We start from the raw sequence: 18777 nt of genomic DNA, 5'->3' as shown, positions 1-18777 counted from the left end.
ATTTGAGATTTTTATGTGGTTAAAGTGCACAATATCAGATTTTATTAAAGTGTATTTTTATACATTTTGGTTCCAGCTGTGTTTATAGTTTCCCCTTCCCCCCCCCCCCCCCCCCCCCCCCCCCCATTTCAGGGCACCATAATGTTTGGGACACATGGCATCATTGTTCATGTGTATTTAATTGCCTCCTTAATGCAGGTATAAGAGAGCACACAGCACCTTCAGAAACATTTGTTGCTGTTAATCAACATGAGGACCAAAGTTGTGCCAATGAAGGCCAAAAAAGCCATTACGAGACTGAGAAACAAGAAATAAAACTGTTACAGACATCAATCAAACCTGAGGCTTACCAAAATCAATTGTTTGGATCATTAAAAAGGGAGCACTGGTGAGCTTACTAATCAGAGACTGGCAGGCCTAGAAAGACCCCCACAGCCAGGGGCGGAAAACCCGGGAGGGGGGGGGGGGCAGAGGGGACAACCCACCCCCCATGTTTTGAGAGGTGGGGGACATCCCAAGTTTTTGAGATCCCGATTTTAAAATCTTTCCGCGAGGCAGTGGGGGTGGGACTGCTGATCTATGGCGCGATGATTGGAAGAGTTGGGGGGTGGGACTGAGGATAGAGCGCGGCGATTGGAGGGAGACGTGGCACAGATCTGCTCATCCGCAGGCAGGATCGATCCCGGCAGGCTCTCCGGTGCTGTCTCAAGGTTCCTCCCCCCCCCCACGGGTTGCCAGAGATCGGCTGTCAGACGTGAGCTGTGCCCCCAGCCAGCGCAGAGAAACAGTCCTAAACCCAGCTCAACTGTGCATGTCCCGCCAGGTTAACCTGCCTGGGCTTGCGTGAAATATGCTGGTATCCCGACAGTCCAGGCTGGGCTGTAGTTAACCCGGTGAGACAGGCAGAGTTGAGCTGCATTTAGCGCTGGATTGAGCCTCCGAAGGCTCGCGCGCGGCCGCCAAAAAATTGTGTCCCCCCCCGTCCCCTCCATGTTTTGATAGCGAGTTCTGCTCTTGCCCACAGCTGGTGACAGAATTTTCTCTATAATAAAGAAAACCGTGTATACACATCCTATCTGCTCGTTCAAACAAATGCCTCAAAACTCAGACCAGTGGTTCATTCTACAGCAACAATGATCCCAAACATACTGTTAAAGCAACAAAGATTTTCATAGCTTAAAAATTGGTAAATTCTTGAGTGGCCAAGTCCATCACCCGATCTGAATCCAATTGAGCATGCCTTTTGTAACTTGGCTGTAATCTGCACCAATCTGAAGAGAAAACTGAAGGGGACTAACCCCCTAAACAAGTATAAAGATGGCTGCAATACAGGCCTGGCAGAGCATCACCCAAAGACACCCAGCAACTGGTGATATCCATGAACCGTAGTCTCCAAGTAGTCATTGCATGCAAAGGATATGCAACAAAATACTAAACATGACTACTTTCATTTAGTGCATTCAGAAAGTATTCAGACCTTCACTTTTTCCACATTTTGTTACGTTAGTCTTATTTTAAAATGGATAAATTAAAAAAAATTATAATCAATCTACACACAATACCCCAGAATGAAGAAGCGAAAACAGGTGTTTAGAAATGTTTGCAAAGTAATTAAAAATAAATAACAAATATCACATTTACATTACGTATTCAGACCCTTTGCGATGACACTCAAAATTGAGCAAAATTGTCCGTAGACCTCCGAGACTGGATTGTGTCGAGACACAGATCTGGAGAAGGGTATAAAACAATTTCTGCAGCATTGAAGGTCCGAAAGAGCAATGGCCTCCGTCATTCATAAACGGAAGAACTTTGGAATCACCAGGACTCTTCTTAGAGCTGGCCACCCGGCCAAACTGAGCAATCGGGGAGAAGGGCCTTGGTCAGGGAGGTGAAAAAGAACCCGATGGTCACTCCACCAATCAGGCCTTTATGGTAGTGGCCAGACAGAAGCCACTCCTCAGTAAAAGGCACATGGACAGCTGCTTGGAATTTGCCTAAAGGCACCTAACACTCTCAGATCCTGAGAAACAAGGTTCTCTGGTCTGATGAAACCAAGATAGAACTCTGGCCTGAATGCCTAGCGTCACGCCTGGAGGAAACCAGGCACCGCTCATCACCTGGCCAATACTATACCTATGGTGAAACACGGTAGTGGCAGTGTCATACTGTGGGGATGTTTTTCAGCGGCAAGAACTGGGAGACTAGTCAGGATCGAGGGAAAGATGAACAGAGCAAAGTAGAGATCCTTGATGAAAACCTGCTCGAGCGTTCTGGACCTCAGACGGGGGCGGAGGTTCACGTTCTAACAGGACAACAACCCTAATCACATAGTCAAGGCAACACAAGAGTGGCTTTGTGACAAGTCTGTAAATATCCTTGAGTGGCCCGAACTTAAACCCGATCGAACATCTTTGGAAGGACCTGAAAATAGCTGTGCATCGACGCTCCCCATCCAACCTGACAAAGCTTGAAGATCTGCAGAGAATGGGAGAAATTACCCAAATACAGGTGTGCCAAGCTTGTAGCGTCATACCCTAGAAGACTTGAGGCTGTAATCGCTGCCAAAGGTGCCTCAACAAAGTACTGCGTAAAGGGTCTGAATACATATGTAAATGTGATATTTCAGTTATTTCATTTTAATTACTTTGCAATAATTTCTAAACACCTGTTTTGGCTTTTTTGTTATGGGGTACCGTGCATAGATTAATTTAAAAAAATGAATTTAATCCATTTTAGAATAAGGCTATAACGTCACAAAATGTGGAAAAAGTAAAGAAGTCTGAACACTTTCTGAATGCACATGACATTGCTGTGTCCCAAACATTAGTGCCCTGAAATGGAGGGACAATGTATAAGCACTGCTGTAATTTCTACAGTGAAACCAAAATGTATAAAAATGGCCTTTATTATAATCTGGCAATGTGCACTTTAAGCACTTGTGATTCTTTCTATTACAAATCTCAAATTGTGGAGTAGACGCAAATAAAATGATGGGTCTTTGTCCCAAACATTATGTAATACAGGAAGTCTGTATCAATTTCTTTAGATTTGGGCAAACTTGACAGGCAGGGGCGGAAAACCCGGGGGGGGGGGGGGCCAGAGGGGACACGTCTCCCCCATGTTTTGAGAGGCGGGGGACATTTTTTGTCATCCGGATTTAAAAATCTCCGCTTTCCTCGAGACAGTGGGGGTGGGACTGCTGATCGAGGGCGCCGATTGGACAAGCGAGACGTCGGTCAGCAGGCAATAGGGGCGGGACATGATGACTCGGCACGATGATTGGAGGAGAGAGGAGTGGGACCGAGGATAGAGGGAGACGTGGCACAGACCTGCGCCTCATCGATCCCAGCCGGGTCTCCGGCGCTGTCCCGTCCCCACCCGAGTGCCCCCCCCCCCAACGGGTGGCCAGATAGGTCGGGAGTCAGACGCGAGCTGTGCCCCCAGCCAGTGCAGAGAAGCAGCACTAAACCCAGCTCAACTCTGCCAGTCCCGCCAGGTTAACCTGCCTGGGCCTGCGGGAAATATGGCCAGCGTGGAGAAGCAGCGCTGGTATCCCATCAGTCCAGTCAGGGCTTGTAGGTTAACCCGGCGAGACAGGCATAGTTGAACTGCATTTAGCGCTGGATTGAGACTCCGAAGCCTCGCGCATTTGTGTGTGAGCGTACACATGCGCATGCGGCCGCCAAAATATAGTGTTCCCGTCCCCTCCATATTTTGATAGCGAGTTCCGTGCCTGGTGACAGGAGTTAAGGTTTTTCACTGAAAGCCTATTTTGTTTCAAATAAATGTCAGACTATGGCACTTTGGAGATTGGAACGTGCGGAAGAAATGATCAGCACATGGATATTTTGAAGAGGATATTTTTTTCTGGAACTGATGGCAATTGTTAAGTATGTTAACTTTCTACTCTTGCTTTAACTTGCACTCAGACATATAAATACTGTAGACTGACAACTCATAGTGACAGACAGCTCCTGAAGCCCATTAAGTTTATTCCCCATGAGAACCAATCACCTTTCACAGCCCAGAGGTGGTCATGTACTCTTGGCTCTTTTATTCCATTATTCTTTTGTATATTTTTGCATTAGCAACAATTTTTGCATCATTCTGATATTTGGTAGGTCATGTTTATTGTATTACAACATTGTCATGTTTTTTCATTGGACCATTATATATTGTACTAATAAACTATGATCCGACTTACTTTAATTACAAAATTCAGAGCAACTGGGTTTAACCAATTGTTTCACATGTGCATGTTTTTAAGTGCACTTATAGTTCAACAGTGTAGATTACAGCCAAATACATTAGACCTTGATATTTGTAGCATATACATTAGCAAATATTTTAATGTTTTCCCTATTTAATAAAACATTTGTTTTAACAATGTTGAGTGTCCATGTCACAAAGAATATTTCTAATGACATTTCATGGGCATAACTCAAAATTAAATGCTACAAGCCCATCTTGTAGGTGATGCCAACTGCCAAGGCATTTAGTGACCACAAAATCAATTTTGCCTCATTTCAGTATTACACAAATAATACAAGAGCTAGTTGAGTCATTAAACCCATAAATACCCCTATTTGTCCATCTCTAGGTATGATTATTGGTTAACGTGGTAAATATGACCATTCTGGATGTTTTACCCCCACCAGAATGAAGAGATTAATTCAAAACGTGTCAATAAATATATTAGCTTCAGGTAAATCTGGGCAACATGAATAGGGAGCAGGGTATCAATTATTAGATGAGACTTCCATTATGGGTCTCTTCTATTACATTAGATTTCCTCCACAAGAGTTAAATACAGCTTTATGCTCTGCCACCATTAAATCAAAAACATCACTTACAACGTGAGTATGGAGTTTCTAATTTTCATGCAATTTTTAGAATAAAACTCGATTATCTATTTTCAAATGGAGTTTGATTTGATCTTAATATATAACTGGTTCAGAAACACTTAGCCAGGTTTTTTTCACCTATACCCAGCAAAATCCAAGTTTGTTTAAGGAAACATTACTTGTTTATAATGCACAAAATAAACATGTGAGTTTCTCAATAATACTAATTACAGTATCAAGAAACAAAATTCAGCATGTCAGGGGCATCTGTCCAAGTTCTGTTTAGGGAAACATTACTTGATTATACTACATAAAATAAACATTATTTAGCGTTGGTCACCCAGAATCAGCCCATTCTGGTTGGGGTTTTGATATTGGCTGCGTGCGTATAATACAGATTTTGCACGCCAAATATTTGTCTCATGACTACGAACTCTCACTTATTATTTTCTCGTAAATGAGTTAAAGCGGAGCCTATTCAACCAATGTTGCTCTTGGCCGTGTCCGTGTAATACAGACTACGAGCCCCAGAAGAGCCTGGTTTTAATCAGGTTGCTATAATGTGTAAATTTCCCCTCAGGGGTGTAATGGCGTGATGGATAGGGAACCCGTTACGCTGCTTTCGCCACGATGCACCCACCCATAAATGCTTATCGCCGCTATTTGCGCGCGAAATGTCGAAGACGCGCTTTATATAAGAAAGAACCCACGTGATCGCCACGGCCTTTTCCTCCAATCCCCGTGCCTCGTGTCACGTGCGCCCCGAAACCACGCGCTTTCATCCAACGATCTTAGAGCTATAAGATCTTTGCTTTCAGCCGCGAGTCGCCGTTAGTCCGCGAGCTCGCGCTTCCCGCGGGCGCTAGTCACGTGAGCTGCCGCACCGCATGGGGCCGCCTCCTCCTCCTCACGTGACCTGGCGCCATGGTTGCGCTGCCTGTGGTTGCTGGTTGGTCTTAGAAATGAATCTTCATTTCATTCAATTATAGATAAAAAACAATTCTAGTAGTTAACGCTAAATTTCTGGCTCAATGCGAGATAATATTTTTGTGACGTATATATTAATGTACATTTTTGGAATCGTGTTAAGGTCAGTATTCATTTAAGATAATTTCTAATCTTTCTGTAAATAAACTATTACTGGACTATTTCAGTACAGTAATATAGAATTTACATTACAAGCTTTATTATTCCTGTCATTTTTATATAGGAACAAAATACTATTAAAGTAATGTTCTTAAAATCACAACCATCTCCACCTACCAGATAAATAAAATTCCTTTCTCATTTTCCCCATTCTCAGGTATTTTAAATTGAAATTCATTTGCCAGCCCCAGACGTAATAATGCAAGTATTATTTTGGTAAATGGAAGAAATTTATTTCAGGACTCGCTTTACGGCAATGACCCAATGATGTAACTATCTCAATTGCGCCCGTGCATCTTGCCCACAAACGTCGTGTGCCCCTTACACAAGATGATTCCAATGGGTTTATTATGACTAACTGGTAGTTTCTGTTTTCCTCTTAATTGTTTAAAACTGAGACAAATGGTACAGTTTCCTACTAAGGAATCGATTAACAGCTGGTACTTTGCAGATTAAGTAGAATGGTAGTTTCTGAATTTAAGTCAGAGACAAAATTAGAATACATTATAAATTAACACATTGGAATTATTAAAGACCACGTATAGTTTCAATGTAGATTGTGAAATATCTATTTTGCTTCACCATCTTTGTTTAGTAAATGCAAGATTTAAAGGAATTATTGTAAACTAGAAATTCCCTTAAACTCTTGAGTGTTTGGAAGTCTTTAGGCACTTTTTAAACTGTTGTCTTAAACGTTCAGTATTTCAGTAGACATATGATAACATCTAATAACACTCTCCTATTCTACCCACACAGCTGAAATGGCAGATAATTGCATTGCATGTTTAATTAAAAGTCCAGTTGCACTACAGAGTGGGGATTTGAAAACGGATTCATCAAAGCCTGGAGTGTTTGTTATAGAGGTGACTTTTCCAAAGGAGAGAATTACTAATGTATGTGACACTTGTATCTTTCATATCAGTTAAAGGGGAAAAATACTGTTTGCTTACTGCATGTCAATTTCTATAATCGTATTGTGTTTAATAAACAGTCTTCGGGATGAAAGAAGTTACCAAAATATTGATAAAATAGCTAGGATTTTCTGAAGAAAAGCTTGACAGAGACACTGACTAACTTAGGGAGTTGTAAACCATTTCAGCTAAGGAGCTACATCCTTGAGCAATTAATTGAATCAAGCCATCACTCAGATATAAACCAAAATAAACTGGGCTACCTTTTATTCATTATCATTGCACCATTATGTTTTTAGTACATTATATATTCTGTATCAAGTCTTTGACACAATTTGGCATGGAATCAACCAGATGTTGACAGTTCCCGAGGGTTCATTTCCTCTCAATACTGCAGCTGAATTATGGTATCTACCCTCTATTTGGTGGTACAGTCCTTTCAGCCTCTCCTTGATAATTGACCACAAATTATCAATTGGATTTGGGTCAAGTAAGTTACCAGACCAGTCCAAGCACATATCCCTTACTGCTGAAAAAGTGGGTCACCTTCTTTGATGTGTGGCACAGTGCCAGATCAATCTGGAAAAGATTTCACCACGCTTCACTGCAATACATCGATATATTAGATGGTCTCATCATTCAGTCAACTGGGTGCAGTGAACCAACACCGTAGTTCCATAAACTATGAAGTTGGAGTTCCCTAAACAGCCCCAGAGCATAATTTCAGTATATTTGACAAACTGGTCGATATAGCTTTTTCTCACTGACTCTGAGCATGTTGGCTACTTTGACCCTGAACCAGGAAATGACTTTCATCGCTGAATAACACCTTTCTCCCATCTTTATATCTTTGTATTTTCTGTATTGTCCAATCTTTATACATTTGTGTTTGTATTGTTTCTTTTTCATAACAAAATGAATATACAACCGGGTAGTGCTGCGATGGCAGCCTTGCCAACAATCTGTCTTTTCGCCTTTTTCTGGTTATTTTTAGTGTGTTTTAAAAGTATGTGTTAATGTTCTTTGGTTTGTTTTATGTGGTGGGGGGTTGGGGGGGGGGGGGGGGGGGGGGGGGGGGGGGGGGGGGGGTCATAAGAAACTTTTTTTCAATCTCTTGCCTTGCCGAAGACGCGATTGTTTTCCGGATCGTATCTCCGGTCGCTCTGTGGCCTAACATCATGGAGCTGGCGGCCTTGCTCGGGACTGACTTTGAGCCCCACCATGGGGACTCCGACTTACCATCGAAGCCGATGGTAAGTCTTCTTGTTATACTAGTGCCCAGAGGATGACGGAGGAACTGACGGAAATCCACATTAGGCAGGTAATGGTGTTGTATAGACTGATGGGACTGAAGGCTGATGAATCCCCAGGGCCATGGTCTGCATCCCAAGGTACTTAAGGAAGTGGCTCTAGAAATCGTGGGTGCATTGGTGATAATGCACCCCCTCCCGTCTCTCCCCCCCCCCCCCAGTCCAGTCTTCCCCCCCCCCCCAGTCTCTTCCCCCCCCCCCCAGTCTCTCTCCCCCCCCCCCCCCCCCCCCCCCCCTCTCTCTTCCCCCCCCCCCCAGTCTCTTCCCCCCCCCCCCCCCCCTCTCTTCCCCCCCCCCCCCCCCCCAGTCTCTTCCCCCCCCCCCCCAGTCTCTTCCCCCCCCCCCCCCCCCCCAAGTCATTCCCCCCCCCCCCCCCCCATTCCCCCCCCCCCCCCAGTCATTCTCCCCACCCCCCCCCCGTCTCTCTCCCCCCCTTGTACATTTTCATACATGATGTATAATTAATTAGAGATGAATGTTGCCGTCATAGAAATTAAGAGGATACAAGATACTCTTGCATGCACTGAAATAAGTAGCTCTGTCACAAAGTCTTTGCCATTCGGAATGAGAACTTCAACCTTTTAATGAATGTGACTTTTTAATGCCGAGCATACCCTTTGTGTTACATTTGTCTTTATAGGCCTTGTTTTACCTAATTTCTAGCCACTTAGTTGGACAGTCTCATTTCAGCCGTTCAACTGACACTCAATTCTGCTTTGCTTTGCTGTTCACTGCCCAGATTGAGAAAATCACGTTTAAGAATTATTATACTGCATTCTTAACAATACGCCTTCAACAACGAGTGTCTGGAGAATCTGACAAAACTGTATTGAAGTGGAAGACTTGTTTACGCAACATGTGTCTGATGTCCAATCCTCACACCGAAAATGGATCACAAGATTACTTTTCCATCTCCAAACAACAGGTCAGGCTTGATTCTAAATATATAAACTAAAAGGTAGTTATATATAACACAATTTCACTTTTCTTATTTAATATTTGGTTCAAATCAAATTGGATTACATTTTTTTAGGAAACGGGGGTTCCCCTCTTTCATTATAGATGAGGCTCTCACTAGGGTCTCCTTGAATCTTTAGGAAATGGGGGTTTCCATCTTCCATTATACATGAGGCTCTCACTTCGGTCTCCTCGATATCCCGCAGCTCTGCTCTTACTCTCCCCTCCCCTTCGTGTCAAGGAGAGTACCCCTTGTCCTCACCTTCCACTCCATTAGCCATCGCATACAGCATATAAGCCTCCAACATTTTCACCACCTCCAACAGGATCTCACCACTCGCCACATCTTCCCATCTCCACCCCCTTCTACTATCCATAGAGACCGTTCTCTCCGAAACTCCCTGGTCCCTTCCCACCCAAACCACCCCCTCCCCAGGTACTTTCCCCTGCAACTGCAGAAGATGCAAAACCTGTCCCATCTGGGGCTGCAATCGAGACTCCGGGGGTGGGGAGGGTCGTCCAAACGCTCCCATAGGCGGCTGCAGGCTGCAGACACACATTAACCAACCTCTCACGGCGGCTTCCGCGACTGAAAGTCGTTACTCACTGTGCCGGGGGGAGAGAGAGAACAGGGCCAACCTCCTGCTGCGAGCGGGCGGACGGTCAAAAGCAGCAGAGGGCCGGCTGATCGAGAGAAAGGGGGGGGGGGGAGAAGGGAGGGAGGAGAGGGGTACGGCCACCCAGCAGCCCTCGGCCTCGGAGTGGGCCTCAGCATCCTCGGCGCTTCAGACCCCGAGGATGGGGGTGGCAGGGGAGAAGGCGGAGTGGGGTTGAAGGGGGGGAGAGGAGAGGGAGGAGAGGGATGGGGATAGATGTGGGGGGGGGGGGGGGGCGGGCTGGAGTCTCAACAGCGGGAGCTGTGGCGCGAGCATACTTGGAGGCAGACTGGAGGCAGGTGGGATTGTGACGTCAGCAGCTGGTGAGTCCCATTTGGATTTTAAATTGAGTGAGTGGGGGGGAGGATTTTATTTAAAAATGTGTACATAAAAATGTCCAATGTTTTGAGGAGTGGATGTAAAAGCGAATTAGCAAGCGAAATGGAAACAATCTCTGAGTTTTTCGGTGTGGTTTTGGCAGACCAAGGAATCAAAGGCCAAATCTGACACCCACAAATAAACACACACGCACACACTGTTTTAAGATAGATAGATAGACAGACAGACAGAAGGAAAGAAAGAAAGAAAGAAAGAAAGAAAGAAAATGCAGGTGCACTTCTTATGTTTGCAGGTCGAACTAGAATTAGTCTACTGCAGAAAATCACTGTCATTTTGTCAGCGACAGACACAACTTGTAAATTAACTGATAACATGTATTGGGCTCACCCATAGATGCTTTTTGAACCAAATGATGTAATGACAATGCGGCTGATCCTGCGGCAGCCTTCCCCAGTCTGGGTGAATTTTACATTGGAAGATATTAAGGTATACGAGTACAATATCAACAAAAATGTAAGTATCAGCACTGGGCATCCTTCAAAATGCCTGTTGGGAATAGTTACAAAGTACCTTTGTAAAAATGCTTAATATCGTAATTAAAGCCATTTCAATGTACTGATTTGAAATCATGTAAGTTTAAAGGGAATTTCTACTGCTCAGTCCCAGAAAATGCTTTTCACAAAATGACTCATTCTATCACTAGAGGGAAAATGGTCTCTTAGATGAGGTTATTGGCTTGCACTTGTTTTAGACTTTGTTGTAGAGATAGTTGTAGATACAGCAAGTAAAAAGGCCCTTCGGCCCACCGAGTCCGTGCAGACAAGCAATCACCTTACACTAGGGACAATTTACAATTTTTGACCAAAGCAAGTTAACCTACAAACCCGCACATCTTTGGAATGTGTGAGGAAACCGGAGCACCTGGAGAAAATCCACATGGTCATAGGGAGAACGTGTAAACTCTGTATTGACAGCATCCATAGTTACGATCGAACCCTGGTGTCTGGAGCAGTGTGGCAGCAGCTCTCCTGCTGTGCCACTCTGCTGCCCCTGACAAATGTCTACCATGGACTGATTGAGATGTTATTATAGACTCTAGCTTTAAAAAAAAAAAAAGCTTCTTAAAATTTGTGACTAAAACGCAAACATATATCACAAACTAGGACTTGTGTCACTTATTGATCAGAAGACAGATTTGTTTATTGGAAGGACATTTGAGCACTATATAGATTTTTTTTATGATAGTCCACTGGTTTCATGGTCACCATCATGACATTGTTTTTTTAATTAATTAATTTTATTAATTTTTAAAATTATTCCTGAAGTTGTTAATATTCAATTGGATCCTGATCCAATATTAATAATATTGGGAATCTTAGACCAAAGTATAAAACTTACAACAAATCAAATAAATGTTCTTGATTATAGTGTAATCATTGGGAAAAAAATTAATACTAAGATTTTGGAAAAACCCACCAACCCCCACAATTAAAATGTGGATTACAGAAATGTCTGAGACCTTACACTTGGAAAAAAATAGACGTCTTAACTGACAAATCAGAACTATTTGCTAGAATATGGTCTCCATTTATTGATTTTTTAAAGAGGTAAATTGGTTCAACACAGAACTCAGGATTGGATGAATAACTATACCTTATAATCTACGGACCTATCTCCAAAATTGTTAATGGTAATATTCTTGGTTTGTTTTTCTTGGTTCGTTTTTTTTCCTCTCCCTCTCTATTAGTTTATAGACCTTTCTTTTCAGTTCTATCTTTCAAAAAATTCTATTTAAAAAAAAGCAGGTTTGTGCGAATGTAATTGATAAACAAACCTTGTTGCTATTATGTGTTTACGCTTCTAATAAAAATAATTTTAAAAAAAAATTACTTAAACTAATTTAGTTCTGACTTTGAATGAGTCACACGGAAACTATAGATGTAGATGTAAAAAAGGTCTCTAATCAGCACAAGCAGATATCCAGAGGACACTCCCTCCTGGCAGGAATCCTTTATATAGCCAATCAAAAATCTCCTCAGCTCTCTGTCAATTGTCAGATTTATTCTGTCTGCATTCAGGTTGACCATACCAAGCTCGTTTTGGCAGGCAAGATCCCAAGAACAATTCTGGTTGATTTATCACAATTTGTATAACTGGGCATTAATAGAAGTAGGTTATTTGATCACTCATTCATTAAGATCATTGCTGATCCTTGGCCACATTTAGACATTTGATTCTTTTAACCAAACATTTTTCAATCTCGGGCATAGACCAAATACCTCAATTTGTCGGGCATACTGCAAATAGATTAAATATGGATTGGCAGGTGAACAAAACAAGTTGCACAGATAACGTGGAAGAAGAGAAATTAAAATGACCAGCATGCACAATTTAAACTCTCTTAATGTCAGTTACTTCTTTACTTTGTACTTGGTAAAATGTTAATCTAATACAGCATCCATAATTAGAAGTTTTCGTAAATTGTTTATTTCAGAAATGACATGGAGAATTTGTTGAACGAGTCAGAAATTAAAGGTTGGCTATGAACCAACTAAGTAGATTAAATAATTAATTAACGAGTTGCATGCAACATGCTTTTTTACAGCAAGAACAGGGACCGTGGCTTCCTAAGCTCACTCTATCAGAGCAACCTTTGAACTTAAGTGATGTGAGTACAATGTACATTTTTACGCCAGGAAATAATACAGATCTATGCAGCTTTTGAAGAGGAAAATAAGTTTTCGACCAAAATTCTAACAAAATTCTCTGTCTAATGTCCATTATCCTTCCCATTCACTTCCTGCACTTGAAATCTTTATAACATAAATTCCTGGGATTTATGTACTTCCAGCAGAACCTAAACATAACCAATGATATTATTCAATGTTCCAATATTTGTTTAGCCACCCGATGAAATCATGAAATCATCCAATGTCCGTTTGGAAAGACCACATGTAAAGCGCATACAGATTTTGAGGGCCAAGATTCAGTTCCAGGTTTATGCTCAGTTCTCAATCCGGTTCAACAATTGTCATCAGTTCCTAAACAGAATGGAAAATGAACCAAGGTTTTGTCTTTGAATTGCTGTCCAATAGTGCTCATAGAAGTTGACATCTGCATTGTGATTGGTTTATTATTGTTACGTCTACCAAAATGCAGTGGGTAAACTCAATTTAGCATGTTATCCAAGCAAATCATGCCATACGTGATTGGAATTGGTGCGAAAGACAAAATAAACAGTGCAGAATGTAGCGTTTCAATTTAAGAGAAAGTGCAGATTAAAAAGTGCAAGGGCCTAAAATAAGGTAGATTGGAACATGGGGAAATTATCCCTAGTATATGAGAGGTACACTCAAGAGTCTAATAACGATGGGGATGAAGCTGTCTTTGAATCGGGTAGTATATGCTTTTAGTATTTTCTAACTGACAGGAGAAGTGAGAATGGGGTGTGAGAGGTCTATAATTGTGTTCATGGTTTCTATTGTGTTAATACTTTCTAAAGGCAGGGTGAGATATTGATGGAATCGATGGTGGGGAGAACGGGGAGTCGTGGTGGGAGATGTTTGTGTGATGAACTGGGCTGCATTCACAACTTCACAATTTCCTGCTGTTTTGTATAGAGCAGTTGTCAGACTGTGATGCATCCGGATCAGATATTTTCTATAGTGCACCTTTAGAAATTGGCAAGTCTTTCGAGGAAGTAGAGGCATTGGTGTGCTTTCTTTGTCAGAGCACCAATGTGATTGGAGCTAGACAAATTGGTAATATTTACACTAAGGAACCTGAAGCACTCGGTCATCAAGGGGAGATCTTTCCTGACAAAATTCTGTTGTAATTCCTTGAGGAAATAACAAACAGGATAGACAAATGAGACTAAGCAGATGTTTATTTGGATTTTCTGAAGGCCTTTGGTAAGGTTGCACACGTGAGGGGACTAAACAAGATACAAGCCCATGGTGTTAGAGGCAAGGTACTAACATTAATAGAAGATTGGCTGCCTGCCTTATCGGGTTGCCTGCCAGTGAATAGTGTTCCGTGTTTGAACATCCCGTGGGGGCTTGAAAGCACATTCCATCAGATTCAGGAACAGCTTCTTCCCGCTGTGATCAGACTCCTGAACACATAAACCAAGGGTGAAGTCTTGATCTCCCAACCAACCTCACTGTGGTTCTTGCCCTATGTTTCTATCTACTTATTCTCTGTAGCAATAGCACAATAACACTAATATTAAGCACCCTGGTATTTTTCTCTGTGCTACTGTAATACTGGGTATAGCTTGATTGCACTCACGTTTGGTACAATTTGACTGGATAGCAGGCAAAGTTTTTCACTATCTCAGTGCACATAATGATAAAAAGCCTATACCAATAAATGTGAGTTTTGAAGAACCTCATCTTATAGCTCTGAAGTTATTTTGTTTAAAACCATTGGGTCCAGTCCATCAGGACTTGGCAACTTGACTGCCTGTAGACTCATTAGATTTTCCAATGCAGGTGATTCCTGCATGTGGTTTAAAGAAATTTGCCTTAAATTGCTAATCGATATCCAAACATATAAGATGCAGAATAAATTTGTGGATGTATAATTTGTGTGCAGCAATTAAGTAGATAAACACAAAATGCAAAATAAATCAATTTTGTCCTTTAAAAACACTCTCATATCTTAACATATGCACAGATAATGTAGCAGCATTTTTATTTAGTGCCATAGGTTCCTTTTTCTATCCAGCAATTTTACTACTCCAGGAATTTTCCATATTCTTCACTTTTGAGATGTCTGAAACGGGGCCAGCAAGTTGTAAGCCTAAGTGAGCACTATTATTTGGAGGTAGACATTGTATCACTACACTCTCTTGCTATATTTGATATGTGTGTCATCATTTAAACTAAAGGCCTGAAGGCGAAAAGCATCTTTAGTCACCGTGTCTCCAAATGCAGTTGCTGGCCTGTTAAGATACTACCTTGTCAGTTTCCAAACTAAATCTCTTTTAACTAACCAAAATGATCCTACTGCTGTGCTATTCTTTATTACTGTTGAGAGAAAAACATTCCATAGAATCGTATCTCCACTTTTAATGGGATCCAAGACGAAATAAGGTTTTGCATTAATGAAAATCGTCATATGGACAGTTGTCTAGGAATTCAACCCCTCTAACATGCCTGTACCTTGTCCCTTATGATAGTGATTGTTACAAGTTCTTCCAGACTGTTTGAAACTAGCCCATCAAATATCTGCAGTGATATTAGCAGAGTTGTCCGCTGTGAAGACATGCATTGATTTAACTTTGCTGTCATTTCCTTGTTTTTCCCGTTATTAATTTCAGCTGTGACTCTGTAGAGATTCCACGTTTCTTCCAACTACCCTCTTTCATTTTATCCATTAAAACCCCATCTGTCGGTTTTGATAATACATCTGCCAATTTTCTCTCATCAATTTTCTCCGTCTTTACTTGCGACCACACATGCTCTAATTTTTCATCTATTGTTTCACCAATCATAATCTTATTAAGTGGTGATATAGGCTCGAAGGGACAAGAGGTCTGAATAGAGGCTGCTAATTCCAACGCTGATATTTGGAGTTAACAAGGAACTTGTGGCAGAATAAGAGGGTGAGAGAGTGTTGGTTGAACTGGGAACACAAATAAGAGCATATGAATACAACATTTCAACTATGGTCAAAACACGTACTTTTTCTTCAATCACAGTTGTTTTTTTACAGGGATTACCGGATCCAGACGTGGTAGCTTCAAGTGTACAACAGATGTGGGTGTTGACTGAAATGGTCCAGAACAATTCAACGTCCGCCCGTGTTGGACGCTTTGATGCAAGTATCATTATTATTTTCTTGCAACTTGTCAATAAGAAAATTAACCTAAAATATATAGCAGAAAACTGTTAATAAATGCATTTATGAGAAGATGGTCTCAATATTCATATCATATCTATGCACTTAAAAGTCTGATCTTGGATGTTTGTGTGTTTATTTGTTTGTGTATAATCACATCTTCTCGAAAAAACGACACGCTAACAGTAGGATATTTACATATTCCGTCAGAGATTTTTTCCCGTGGTCCAAAATCGCCTTATCTGAAAATTTCATGCTTTATTTCTGGAGTTATTACTGAAATTGTTCAAAAATCGGACAAAACTTTGAAATAAAGATGACTGTCTTTCGCTGATGACGTCACAATGGGTCTGCTGGCTGCCGTCTTCCTTGTGCTGCGAGTGACATCATCACCCCCTCCCAACAATCACCCCCTCCTCCTCCTCCCCCCCCCCCCCCCCCCCCCCCCCCCCCCCCCCCCCCCCCCCCCCCCCCCCCCAAAAGACACAGAAAGAACGAGCAAGTCAGGCACTGCATTGAAGCCGCCGAACTCGCAGTCCTTTGATCGCCGGTCGTGTCCCCTCGCTCGGGGTCCTTGGGTCCGTGCATTATTGCGTTCGGGAACCAGCCCTGCCCTGTGAGTCTCTCCCACTACCCTGGGCCTCTCTCTGTCCCCTGTCCTCCCTCTGTTCCCCCCCTGTCGTCCGTCCCCCCCCTCTGTGTGTGTCCCCCGGCCGTTCCCTCCCACCCCTCTGTCCACCCCCTGTGTCCCCCCTCGCTGCCCCCACCCCCCTCTCCCTACCCCCCCTCTCTCTCTACCCCCCCCCCTCTCTCTCTACCCCCCTCTCTCTACCATCCCCTCTCTCTCCCCCCTCCCCCCTCTCTCCCCATCCCTCTCTCCCCATCCCGTACCCCCCCTTCTCTCCCCCCTCTCCCCCCCTCTCCTAACTCTCTCTTCCCCTCTCCCCCCCCCCTTGTCCCCCCCCCTCCCCCCCTCCCCTCCCCCCCCCCCCCCCCCCCCCCCCCCCCCTCTCTCCCCCCCCCCCCCCCCCCCCCCCCCCACTCTCTCCCCACTCTCTCTCCCTCCCCTCATGTTTCTGCAGTCTCCTTGAATATCATGTTGAAATTAATTTGGGATATATGGATTTGAAAAGCAAGGATAGATGCTGTAACTGTCAAGTCTTGTGCAAAACATGACCCCAGATAAAATAACTAGTTGATTTAACCTATAGAAAACCAGTTCAGGAGAACAGAGATATTATTGAAAGAGAAAATGGTGAAATCCATTCAGAATATGAAGGAACGAATATCACCCTACATTTCTTGTATTCTATCTGTAGGTGGATGGTTCCTACGATGTCAACATGCTATCCTACATCTGAATGTTTCAAGAATTGCTGTTCCCCCTGGGAGGATCAGAGCAATCAAATTACCTTGTTTTGTGATTGCCTGCAACTTTACAGGCAAAGTACTTGATGCTCCAACCGAAACATGAGCTAGTTTTCTGCTTTATGTCTGAGTGGGACCAACTGAACTCACTTCACATCATTGTATTAACTACTCTACATTGTTTTATATGTACAGTTAATAGTGTAACATTATGTTGTAAATGTATACTGTATAGATTGCAGCAATGTTTTGCAAATTTTTCACGTTTTGTTGGCCCTAGTTGCTTGAGCCAACACATTGTTTTGCTAAATTATGAAAATAAACTTCAAAACGTTAATTACTGGGATATTTGAGAATTTAAGAACCAAAGAGTGAATGGTATGCATATAAACATTAGTTTTAAACTACATCAAATGATTCAAAAAGTGGGAAGGAAGCAAGATTACAAAAATAAAATCTGGAGAATGATTAAAAGAATAAATTGAAAGAAAAAACTTAAAGTATCACTACATCCAATCTTTGTATGTGACTGGGAAGTTACTGCAACAAGAATTTTCACAACGCAAATTATAAAAGTTTAATTCTGTATTTCACTGAAGTAATATTTAGTTGCTACATTTTTGCAATGCAGAATATCAATAAAGTCCAGTCTAATGATTTTATCCACAGCACATTTCTAATTGTTAGTTAGTTGATCCTAATTTGTTGTTTACTTTGATGGAAATGATGAGCTAAATTTATCACCTATACCTAGCTCAACCCGAGAGAGCAATGCTAGCTCTAGTAATAGAAAATTAGTCAAAGCATGTAAGTGAAGTAAGCACAGGAGAATACCAGTTTCCATCTGCTAAGGTTTGAGGCAAAAAATAAATACCCAAGTTGTCATGGTATTGATTTTAAGAAAATATAAATGGAAGGGGAAATAACCTTGAAGAATTTTGGGCATACCGTGAGATATGGAGGGAACACTTTATGTTATTGATCAATTTGAATTAAAACTGTTTATTGCATGAAATGGAAGAGATTTCATTGGCACTTTTTCATACATTCATTGGATATGGGAATAGTTCCATGGCCAATGGACAGTTAATGTGAATCCTGTAGTTTCAGGGACATGAAATGACTCTTTTCCCCCAAAAAACTGAATAACACAATATATAAGAAGAACCCAATTATATATGGTACAATAAGAATTTGGAAACAAATAAAATTATCTTTAAAATTAAGAAATCTATCACTGTTAATGCCAATTGCGAATAACCCTTTATTTAAACCATCTCTTATTGATAAGACATATAACCAATGGGAAAGTCTCGGAATTAGAAGGATCAGGGATATGTACGAAATAGGAAACCTACTATCATTCCAACAACTACAATTAAAATTTAAATTGAAAAAC

General features: G+C 42.0%; 1 protein-coding gene across 2 annotated transcripts; it reads left to right on the top strand.

Moving 5' to 3' along the window:
• The first annotated feature begins 5735 nt into the window (after positions 1–5735).
• nicn1 (nicolin 1) lies at positions 5736–17715 on the top strand. Of its 2 annotated transcripts, none has more exons than XM_055647801.1 (7): positions 5736–5937; positions 6750–6856; positions 8954–9139; positions 10560–10679; positions 12772–12834; positions 15885–15989; positions 17330–17715. In XM_055647801.1, the coding sequence occupies exons 2-7, from the start codon at positions 6755–6757 to the stop codon at positions 17369–17371; spliced, it is 618 nt and encodes a 205-aa protein (XP_055503776.1). In that variant the 5' UTR covers positions 5736–5937; positions 6750–6754; the 3' UTR covers positions 17372–17715. The 2 variants fall into 2 exon arrangements, with proteins under 2 accessions (XP_055503776.1, XP_055503775.1); XM_055647800.1 differs by having other exon boundaries at positions 5737–5937; positions 6750–6886.
• The last annotated feature ends 1062 nt before the right edge of the window (positions 17716–18777 follow it).

Source organism: Leucoraja erinacea, chromosome 16, assembly GCF_028641065.1.
Source record: "Leucoraja erinacea ecotype New England chromosome 16, Leri_hhj_1, whole genome shotgun sequence".
NCBI lineage: Eukaryota > Metazoa > Chordata > Chondrichthyes > Rajiformes > Rajidae > Leucoraja > Leucoraja erinaceus.
This window is presented reverse-complemented; position numbering and strand designations above follow the sequence as displayed.

What these genes read in the sequence shown, in the direction of transcription:
- nicn1 (XM_055647800.1), top strand. Translation starts at nt 6,755, where the DNA reads ATGGCAGATAATTGCATTGCATGTTTAATTAAAAGTCCAGTTGCACTA. An exon ending in AACCTTTGAACTTAAGTGAT is followed by an intron (nt 12,835 to 15,884) that starts GTGAGTACAATG and finishes GTTTTTTTACAG; the next exon opens with GGATTACCGGATCCAGACGT. An exon ending in CCCGTGTTGGACGCTTTGAT is followed by an intron (nt 15,990 to 17,329) that starts GCAAGTATCATT and finishes TTCTATCTGTAG; the next exon opens with GTGGATGGTTCCTACGATGT.